The sequence below is a fragment of the Chaetodon auriga genome, chromosome 21 (assembly GCF_051107435.1).
Source record: "Chaetodon auriga isolate fChaAug3 chromosome 21, fChaAug3.hap1, whole genome shotgun sequence".
Classification (NCBI taxonomy): Eukaryota; Metazoa; Chordata; class Actinopteri; order Chaetodontiformes; family Chaetodontidae; genus Chaetodon; species Chaetodon auriga.
Genome location: NC_135094.1, coordinates 5,982,465 through 5,993,540, shown reverse-complemented (window position 1 = coordinate 5,993,540; position 11,076 = coordinate 5,982,465). Strand labels below are relative to the sequence as shown.

The 11,076-nt window shown below is 40.8% G+C and overlaps 1 protein-coding gene across 3 annotated transcripts; it reads left to right on the top strand.

Annotated features, from left to right (window-relative positions):
• The first annotated feature begins 1,514 nt into the window (after positions 1 to 1,514).
• lztfl1 (leucine zipper transcription factor-like 1) lies at positions 1,515 to 7,691 on the top strand. Of its 3 annotated transcripts, none has more exons than XR_013079396.1 (10): positions 1,515 to 1,845; positions 2,157 to 2,281; positions 2,455 to 2,649; positions 4,843 to 4,900; positions 5,382 to 5,453; positions 5,547 to 5,612; positions 5,694 to 5,933; positions 6,053 to 6,229; positions 6,388 to 6,491; positions 6,667 to 7,691. XR_013079396.1 is itself a non-coding variant. In XM_076761834.1 (10 exons), exons 1-10 carry the CDS (start codon positions 1,843 to 1,845, stop codon positions 6,683 to 6,685), a joined length of 879 nt encoding a protein of 292 aa, XP_076617949.1. In that variant the 5' UTR covers positions 1,515 to 1,842; the 3' UTR covers positions 6,686 to 7,691. The 3 variants fall into 3 exon arrangements, 2 of the variants coding, with proteins under 2 accessions (XP_076617949.1, XP_076617948.1); XM_076761834.1 differs by having other exon boundaries at positions 5,694 to 5,771; positions 6,071 to 6,229; XM_076761833.1 differs by having other exon boundaries at positions 5,694 to 5,771.
• Positions 7,692 to 11,076: the final 3,385 nt, after the last annotated feature.

Here is an 11,076-nt window from a genome sequence, read left to right as displayed (position 1 = left end):
ACCAACCATGCGCTGCCCGTTAGTCTAATCTAATTACAGCTAGAGAGACATGAGGGAGAAAAAAAAGCTTCCTTCTTCTTTCTTAGGAACCTCCTTCACAACATGGATAGTGGATAAGGAGACAGTGCCACAGAATCTCTATGAAGTTTTTATTTGGCTCACATGAAGTTAAATGAGTAGAAGCACTGGTGGACTCAGGGGGGTTGATTACCACTGAGTTTGACTGATGGTGTAACAGCATGCAGAGTCCCACCACTTAATCAGCTGAAACATATAACAATAGCGGGGTAAATGTATTGTAAATGTGCAAATAAAACACTGCAATATGCTAATTTACTGTTGTTGGAGGCATATCTGCCTTTTGGAGTTTGGAGCAATATAGATGCTACATGATCAACAATGAAAAGTATTTGAAGTTGCAGAAGAAGACAGTACAAGTACAAAACGTAGCCTACTGGCATAAGCATAATGTGACTGACAGACACAGTCAGAATTGGACCAATCAGTCAGCTTGATCAGTCTTGCCTGACTCTGTGATCCCAATCTAAAGCTTTTCAATGGAACTGTCAAACCATAACCTGTTCCTTAATACAACAACCAGTGTGTGAAGGAAGAAAATCACAATGCAAAATGAAAACAAACTTTGTTTACTGCTCTGCTTGCAACGATAATCATAGCATGGTAAATACACAGTAGGGCTATTCTGGTATAATAAGTAAATCTGAATTTAAAAATGGAAAGATCTTACAGACTAGTCTAAAGTGCCCTAAAGTGTCAAGAAAAAAGATGTATGTCTTTTCTTATCATGGACTCTTTTATTTCCATTTTTATTTCTATGTTTATTTCGGCTATTATTTTCTTTTTGGCTGTTAATTTGGCTTGGCTTTTAACACTCCTGTAGCAGGGCCAGTTGTTGAACTATGTGACGGACCTAGAGCCAGAGGAAAAGAGACACCAGTGAATGAAAAAGACACCAGTGAATGAAGAGGCTCCCAGTGGTGACTGCTGCTGAGGAACAGAGGTCTGTACTTCCTAAATGTAATAGGCGTAATAGGCCTCATCATTTTAAGGAATTGTGCTCCTCTCACACTTGTTTCCTAGCTCTATACTGCCATCTACTGGTGCATACTATACATTGAAACACGCCTCATTTCAGGTTGGGTGACACAGCATAGCCTCTATGTTATAAATTTAATTAAGTTACCTTTTCAATGCCCATGACAAATGAGCCCTTTCCGAATGATGCTACACAAAAATGGCTCTATGATTAAATGTTGTGGCAGTTTAATTTCAGTTAACAGAATATGGGCGCTTGTAAATGACTCCTTTTTGACTTGAGCGAAATAACGACTTGTATTGAATTTTATTTGAATATCTTTAATATTGTAGCCATTATACGTAAATATTTACCCTCATGAATTTGGCTATAATGACAATGGTGTTGCTTTAATTGAGGATATCTTCTATTTTAGTATCGTTGACCAATTTTGTTGCGTGATGTACGTAGCGCCGTTGAACGCACCCCTAGTAACCAAGGTAATGACGCTATTCTCCGTTACCAAGGCATTCTCAAGGCAAACACTAGCTGGATAGCTAAGCTAGCCGATCTGCCAGATAATCTTATAGCTATAATTTAACCCCCGTTTGGCACATTAACCGAACTTAACTTTAGGTATAAAAGAGTTCATTAGAATCATCGACTCCAGCAGCTTTAGCGACTTTAGCTTCTAGTCGGTTCGCTGCGTGGCCTAAATTAGAGGCTGAAACATCGATTTTTCTTTTGGATCAGTTCAGTCTACAAGCCAGCTAACCTAGAAACATTACGTTAGCTGCACAGCCACCATGGTAAGTAACTGCTGTCATCTGCTGTGCCTGGCTAGCCGGGCCACCTGTTTGCTTTTAGAAGTTAGCATGCTAAGCGTCTCGCTCGGTTTTATTTGACGGCCAGTAGTTAGCAAGTATCCTCCCAGATGGCACGTTGTATCGGCAAGCTCATGTGAACAGGCCCGGACACATATTAGCAGGGGAAATCCTCTTGATGTTAGCTTATAAGCTAGTTTTGGTTCCATTACAGCCTCTCTCTGTCTCTGTCTCTCTCTCCATGTCCATCTTTCATCCACCGTGACACTGTTCTCTCTCTTCTTGTCTCCACGCAGGCTGAATTTGGGTTTAATGAACACCATCAGAACGAAGTCATCAATTACATGCGATTTGCACGTTCAAAAAGGGTCCTGAGACTAAAGACTATTGACTCATGCTTTGAAGAACTCAAAGACAGCAGGTGACTGGACATGCTTAAGTTTTTAGTTTCACCGTTTGTATTTAAGTTCAACTTTAATTCACCTACAGTAAGTCTTATGTTAATAGAAACAAAATATGTAACACAACAATTATATGCTTTTGCAGGTCAGATGTACCAGTAATGTGTGTGTGCATGTATGTCTCTCTCCAAAGGCTGGTGGATGAAACCTTCACAGTGGACGAAGTGAAGGAGATGCTGGACGGCCTGCAGGTGGTGGTGCGTGGGGAGGTGGAGATGGAGCTCATCAACACAGCCCACACCAATGTGCTGCTGCTCAGGCAGCTCTTCTCACAAGCTGAGAAGTTTTACCTTCGGCTGCAGAGCGACATCTCAGAGCTGGAGAACAGGTGAGCACTGAGGAAGATTCAGATTCAGGCTTCCTGTTGGGTTTTTGGACCAAAAACATCCGGCAAGCATTTGAGAAGAGGTGACACAGGTTTGTTCCCACATGTGTACAAAATGTTCTTATTCAGATATTATGGAATACACAGTCCCTCCAAAATTCTGAAAGATAATATTTTTATTTAGTGTGCACAAATGTTTATCTTCTTGCAAGATAAAAATGGCAAGATATAAATCTTGTATGCACATAAAAATCATATCTCTAATTTTTGGGGGCTCTGATGCAATGACAATGATTCACATTAAATTCGCTGCAAAATGTTTTCAAATTAAAATAACAGAAAATGATGTGGCAGTTAGAAGTGAGCTGGGGCTCTTATCGCACACATAATCCACCTTTATGTTCATGAGAAAACTCCACTTTGTACCACTTCCTCCCCAGTGTGCCGTTTAGGTTCAGATCTCTTGCATGTTACAATATATGCTGGGCAAAAAGGTCACTGCCAAGCCACATGGCTCACATGCGTTGTGTAAACCTAACCCTTTTTTCCACTGATTTCCTTTTTGCAGTGGTGTACGGTTAGGCTGAAAACCGCAACTTCTGCCACCTTCACATTCATGTGGGTCAGTAATTTGGGTCAGTACACCCAAATTATGAAAAAATAGTTTTTTGAGACTGCTGATGCTAGCCCGACACAGCTGAGCTGAGTAGAGTAGCGAATTTTAAAGAATTTCAAAGCATTAAAAAAGTGGATTTAAATGGTGGAAAATAAAGATAAGGATAATTATTTATACATAACTTGTTTAATATACTTAGCAAAGTTGAACTTACAATCATGATTTTACATATTGTTGCACATTTATGAAATTTCTAAAGATAATTTTTGACTTTTTTACTGTTAGAAACTCATGTTTTATGAGTGCCTACTTTTGAAGTGGTGACGTTTGTGTCCACGTGTGATAAAGTGAAGTCTGTACAGTTAGGCAGAATTACTTAAAATGTCCTTTTTGATGCTGTTACTGAGCAAGAATCCAAGAGTGCCTTAGAATGTTTTTTTCATATTACAGGCCTGAACACGGAGCAATGCGGGCATGTTCATGTGATACCAGTAATAAAGATTAATCACATTTGAGCTGTTGTCAGAATGTACTTAGCAGTCTTGATTTTTTTGGCAAAGGATGTTGTCAGGCTTTTTGGCACAAATACAGTCAGGTCTCAGAGCTCAGAGGTCGTTCTACAGATCAACAATAATTCACTGTGCTTCATGCTAGAAGAATGTGCTCTCAAATGAAACAATATCAGTGGCAGTTGTTAAGCAGTGTTTGCTTTGATATACAAATTTGCATGTCAAACTAAAGCCAAAGCACATGCTTTGTTCCTCTTTTCACAGGTGAGATAGAGGAAGCAACACTGTTCTACGTTCACTACCTTCACACTATCTGATCTTCAGTATCTGAGTGAGAGAAAAGCTCATAAAGTTCACTCTTCTGCAGCTTAACATGTTATGAAGGAATGCTGGTTGACCAAGCTCTGCAGTTCATGTGCACAGGGTTGAATGTACTTGTGTGATATTCAGGTGAACTTCATGTAACGTCTGACCTCTGTAACCTTTCACCTTCTTAAAACACCAGGCATGTTTTGGAAATGTTTTTTTGTTTGTAGTATGCACACAGGGGGTGGATAAACAAGCCCTAAACCCTTTTTTTTTTGCAGGGTACGTACGTGACTGATACGCTGTCTAAAGCAAGGAATACGCCCCATGTCACGGTCTACGTGTGTTTGGCTGCTTTTTAAAAACCACATTTAAGCTTTTTACAGGGCTGTTCTGTTCACCACAAGCATCTGTTTTACAACTCAAGTGCTAAACTGCCAGCAAAAGCAACGGTGTTCATTTTCCCCCTCCTGAGATGCATAACCGCCAAATAGTACATAATTGTTACGCCAAAAAACCATCAACATCAACACAGGAAAGGTGACAGTTATCGAGATAGATATGAGATCAGTTTGATGTTGTTCGGTGTTGCTCAAAGGATATTGACATTAATTTTCCATATTTTGTATTGTCTCGAGAAAGATTTCATTTATTCTTAAATGTGGAGATAATACTTGAGAAGATTTAAAGCTTTTATCGTATTCACTTCTCGTGATGTTCCTCATTATTGTTGTGCCAATTCTTTGCTCTTCTCCGCCCGTACAGGGAGCTGCTCGAACAAGTGGCTGAATTTGAGAAGACTGACTTTAAAACCACCGATAAGGTGAGTCTAACGTGCAGCTCCATCATGTGCAGACCTTCAAACATCGCCGGCAGTGTAGTCATTAATCATGTGTTTGCGGGACATTTATACCCTCATGGAGTTCAGTAACTAGAGAGCAGTGCAGCATTCCCTTGCATTTTAAGTAGTTTTGTCAGGCCGCCTGCCCTCCACACGTAGCCTTGTGGTTCAGAAGTCACACATCACTGGGGTTGACGTGTGGTTTCGTGATGCATGGTTAAAGAAAAACAAATCAACTTTGTAATGCAGGACTCTGCTCTTTCATGGGTAGGTAGACACGAGTCATCAAGCAAGGCTAGACAGATATACAAATGGGGTATTATTTTTACTCTTACATCTCATGTTTACAGTAATAGCCAAGTATACTGTTTTCTGAGTTGGTTTTTCTTTCATTGAAATCCCATACCCTTCCTACTTTAGTGCTGTCATTGTTTCAGCTGTAAAGTGCTAACTTTATTCTCAGATAAACCAGGAAACGAGCAAACCCAAGCTAGCACCACTGAATGAAGGTGGAGTGTCTGAACTTCTTAACAAGGTAAAGAAAAATACTGCATGGATTACAGACAGATTATTTCTAGAAAGCTGTGCCTTCATTATCATATTCACACCTCTCTTAATATTTCTTCAGGAGATAGGGAGACTACAGGAGGAAAACGGTAAACTGAAAGCCAGGCTGCGGACTTTAGAATCCCAGGTATAACAATAAGGATGCATTTTTTAAAGACACAGCATCTAGTTATTGTTGGTAACTCTCAGCTCTGATTGATTCTCATAGGCAATGAGTGCACTCGATGAGAAAACCAAAGCAGAGAGAGCTCTGAAAGACCTCCAGAAGGTGCAAGGCGAACAGCAGGTACAGTTTGGAGTCACATGTAGCATCGCCTTCTTTTGTGACATTTTCAGTTTGCTTTTCACTTCACGACTGTTATTTTTAACTCGTTATCTTTTTAATTTACTGCATTTGAACATTTGCTGTCTGTCATTTGGTTTTGTCTGCTAACACGGACCACAAATGGTACGTATGCAGCTGACCACAGTGTTGCTTTTGTCCATCACTGTGTATAGGAATACTCTGCAGTGTAAAGATATATTAGCCATTCAATCCATCTGAACTACGTTTCTTTTCCCCGCAAGCTGGCTGCTCAATCCCAGGAGATCAGCAGTCTTGAGGACACAGTGGCAGCACTGAGGGAGGACTACGAAAGGTCTCTCAGTGCCAACGCTGTCTCCCAGAAGGATCTGCAGGAGAACCTGATTGCTTCCAAACACGAGCTTCTGCGAGTACAGGAGCAGCTGGCCTTGGCAGAGAAGGTACGAAGGTCTGAAGTTAACAGCCAGAACTGTTGGTCAGAGCTGATTGTGGTAGATAAACTTGCTCTGCTGCCCAGTTATTGAGTTATCGAGACAATTGGTGTGGGTGTGAGTGCTTCTTTGCAGTTATTGTCATGTGTTTATGTGTAATGGTGCAGGAGCTGGAGAAGAAGTTCCAGCAAACTGCGGCTTACCGCAACATGAAGGAGATCCTAACCAAGAAGAACGAGCAGATCAAAGAAATTAGAAAACGATTGCAGAGGTGAGGATTCATTGAGGACTCTTCGAAGGCAGTGGCGTCCTGACAAATATACACAGTGAAAACATTGGAAATGATGCAAACGAAAACACAGACATGGCCCTTTAAGATAAACCATGTTTGTTCTTTTTTCTGAAGAAATGTGTCTAATTTCATTTGTATCGCTTGTCTGTTTCAGATACGAGCCCAATGAATGAGTTCCACACAAGACAGCTGGTTAAACAGGTGTCCAGAGGGTGAGACAGGAAAATTTATGACTGTGGTTTGGACAAGAAACCATCAGTTCCACTGCTGTAAGACAAGAGAGACAGAAAAAAGCACTTCCACGGGGAATTGTTTATTCATGCTTTATCTGGCATCTTCAGTAGTTATTGGCTTTAGTAAAGAGCGGGCGCGGCGCGGCTGGCAGTACACACAGCTGAACACGCAAATGAAGTAGTGACAAATGATAGCCTCCTTCAGCTGTGCTTTTTTTCTGCGTCTCAATTTGGAGCTCACTTACAGTAGCTAGCACACTTCCCTCAGTGCTCTATGCAATTACCATCACGTCCCTGTTTGAAGAGGCCTTGTCCATTTGCTGAATTGGACACTTACTGTCTGCCTGAAGCTTTGCAGTCTTATCTATCAGTTGGTTTTAGGTAATATTTAGCTTTCTAGCACCATCTATTATTGATACTTTGCTCATCAGTCTTAATTTTACCAGGCCCTTTTGTAGTCAAGCACCACTGAGTTAGACCCAGTTATTAATAGTGAACAGCTTCAAAGCCATTCAAATCCTTCAGTTTCATGGCCCTTTGAGGTCAACCCTGCTTTAATTTGTTACCTTAACACTCTAGCATTTCACACAAAAGATATTTCCAATGATGCGACATTCTGTGAAAGTCTAATCATTGAAAATACACCAAATTTCTTGCATTGGCTTTTTCTGCTCTTGCATATGGAGTCACATGGATAACTATCTAGAATGTTTTCCCTACTTCCCCACACAAAGGGCATAGAATATTTTTGTCTGGAATCTTTAACCGTGTACTTTTCGTATTGCTGTGGGTGATGGAGTGTAAGAGAAAAAAAAAAACAACATAAATATACATGATGTTCATGAAGTAATGCTCTTGTAGAGTATGATACATCTACCTAATATTACACTAGATGTGCATTGTTTGTATTGTGCAAAGTATGGGGTAATAAAAGCTACCAAATATGTCCAAATGTCTGGTCATTTTTAAGATGAGAATGTATTTAATCATGGAAACATCATGCAAATTGCAGAAACCAGAAAACGTGGGCGTCTCCCTCTTCTGGCCCAGTGCACCCCAGTTTGATAAACAATAAGAAGGCGGTAGAATTACGAGGGGCATATAAATGAATTATGATTATGAGTGAAGACTGAATAAACATCACTGTGTTTGGGGCTGACTGGCTCAACAAGGGGGCGCCACACTGCAGTAATGTACAGTTTACTAGACTATTTGCCTCTCTTCATGAACCATGAAAAGCTGTGCACTGAAATGACATGGGAGTGTATGATCTGAGTGGCTAACTGCAGTTACTGTAGGAGGATGTATGAGATGTATGATCAAATGAAAACTTAGTGCATGTATTAACCACCGTGTGGTTTTACAGGCCAGTTCTATGAATGCTCTTGTTTTTCTGACAATATTTCTGTCATGTCTGCCTGATGGGCTAAAGCTGAAAAAAAAAAAAAAGAAGGGGAGTGGGGTGATGTATGTCCCCTTCAGGACTGAGGAGGGTTACATGATGCGCACTTAAGTCCCACTATGACGCCTCAACCATCATGAGGAGGGTGGCTGCAGACAGTGCAGAGCGGAGGATGAACAGTAACCAATTCAAGGTATATTTTTAAAGCATTTTTTCCTTTATGTTACAGGATGTGTAGAGTGAGACAGAGAGAGAGAAAGAGAAAGGGGGATGACATGCAACAGCTGTCCTTGGTTGGATCAGGGATGTTGCTGTTCATCTTGCTGCATCCTGGCCCACCAGGACACACTGAGCTTGTATGTTAAATTTTATATGTCTCATGACAGACCAGGCCTGGGTTTGCATGCATTGTCTCTACAGTATGCAGAGCTATTACGATGATGCCTTCATCGGTTCTGTGTAACTTCATGTTGAATCAGAGAGAATGACTCATTTAGTAACACCATGCAACATATTTACAGAGTTTTAGAACCGACTGAACATCAAGAAACCAGAGAGGGATGCAAATGATCATGAGAGACATCCTTCAACTTTTTCTGAACATCAAATCTCTAAATTAGAATATCAGTTTGTCACTTTCTGGTTTTTGCCTTGCACGTGTTGACGAAAGCAGACTGACAAAGCGGCAGAGTAGGAAACAAAGTGATCACCAGTCACCAGTCACAACTGTCAACCCCCAACTGTTGTTTTCAGTGAAACTCTTTAAGCCACAGTCTGTCCTGATTTAAACTTGTGTTGGTTTTGTATCATGTGCTGGAGTTGTACACACTTTTCTTTCTATTGGTGCAGAAAAAGGGGCGGGTTAGTAAAGGGCACTAAGAAAAAACACATGGTAGGAAGAAATGTCCTTTAAAATCTTTTTACTCTGCTGATAAAAAGTGATACATGCACAAAAAGGCATGCCGTTTATTATCAACCTGTTTATTCCTATTCCAAAATAAAGATCTGCAAAAAAGATTACTGTGTTGAGCATGTGTGTGGTTAAAGGCCTACGTGTGGATTTGTATTTGCATGCATGCATCTGTTCTTCATCTAGCAACAGCTGAAGAGTAACCGTCATGGGAAAACTGCTGACAATTTCACATAGGATGCAAATGCTGAACAGTTGTCTATCAGTGCATGAAATAAATCACAGCGAGCAGGTACACAGGAAGTGGTGACTAGTTTCTGTGAGCACCAAACTCAATCGCTCGCGCTGCTGAGAGCAGCAACAGTGTTTTCCCTCAATGTGGGACACATGGTAATATATAGGCCTATGTCAGAGTACAGTTGCTTCCTGCTTCCTGACAAGCCATCAAAGGGGTTTTCTCAGTTTCACTGGCAAGGCAGAAGGCTATTGTTTGGCTTTTCTCCAGAATCGTCAGGCAAACGTCTGCTTGAGAAATAACGGTGAGGTGATGTCCCGAGTGCTGCGTGATGCTTAAAAACAACGCTGTGAGGGTGTGATTCTCAGAGGAACACACAGGCCCGGCTTTAACCTTCTGGTCCTTCATTACTTCATTAGCCTGTTATTCACTTAAAGTGAAACCATGTGACCCTCGAAAGAAGAAATAACACTTTCTTCCTCTTCTAATGAATTTTGCTCAATTCCTTGCTCAATGCAGTGCACTCAATGATTTTGCTGCTACAGCCTTACTTGGTCTGGTATGACCAGAAGCTTGTGTTGGCTAATGTTAGCAAACTTAAGATCGATTTATCATTTCAACCAAAGTTTTATGGTCTCAAATTAAAAGAGAAGCTTATTTGTGTGATATAAACCATTGTGACAGGCACTTGGGGTTGCCAGTCTGATTTCAGGGGTTTTCAACATTCAGTAGTTGAGATCAACCACAGACGTAAACCTGATGGGGGCACAAGAGGTAAAGTCAGGGGATCACCAGAGTCACGAGGAGTCATCGTCTGGGAAATTTGCATGTCTGTACAAAATCGTGTTTTTGGACATCTGTGAGTGAAACCAGTGCCAGTATTTACTCCAAAAAAGGGCTGTAAATGGACATTTTGTTGAGGTTGTTCTGTCAACTGCTATATATATATGAACTGTAAAGCACCAATGGATATAATATCTGTGGTGTACTTTTAAGGAAATGACACAACAGTCGAGCTCGCTTATGTGTCCTCTCAGCTCCGTCCGCTATGACGCAGATCGAGTATATGACTTCATTTGAAACCTGATTAAAAAACTTCTGACTGAGTTGTGTGGTCTGTTGTTTACGGTGACGTGAAGATGGGACGAAAAAGACATCATCATTATCTACATTATCAGTGTCCTTATTTCAGTGGTAGCAGCTCGAATAAGTCCTGTGCAACGTAAAGACCTGAGAGTGTTCTTCTTGGGTTTCAGGTTGAGTTTTGAGTCAGCATATTCTCACATCAGAGACATCAGTTCACACGCAAAACATGGTCTAGAAAACTTCCCTTAAACCATGTATTTCAGATCAAATTAAAACCACTGTATTTCCTATTTTACACTCAAGGACAGCTCTATTAAACTTAAATATGCTTCTCATTTGACTTTTTTTCTCACAGGGGTGACTGAGGTGTAAGTTAGTTAATATTTGGTGCCTTTTACATGAGATCGCACCATGGTTGAAAATGACATATAGTGCATGCTGAACTAATTAGACAGGTTAAGGTTTTCCCCTTTCATCATCATGCACCTCACTGTGTTAGCCAAAACCATAATGCTCACATCATGTCATTCTGCTGACTAATTCGTGACTTCTCAACTTTTTCTCACCTCCGACCCGTTTCAAAATTGAAGGTCTTTCACGTAGAGTGTAGACTATGAGTTATCACGTCGCAGTCGTAGACCTACAGTAGAGGATGAGAAATGGACAGTCTGATGCATCTCTGGCACCTTCTTACATCA

Excerpts from the sequence above, each read along its gene's own strand:
- lztfl1 (XM_076761833.1), top strand. Across the intron at positions 5,454-5,546 it reads TGTCTGAACTTCTTAACAAG|GAGATAGGGAGACTACAGGA; the intron begins GTAAAGAAAAAT and ends ATATTTCTTCAG. Across the intron at positions 5,772-6,052 it reads AGGTGCAAGGCGAACAGCAG|CTGGCTGCTCAATCCCAGGA; the intron begins GTACAGTTTGGA and ends TTTCCCCGCAAG.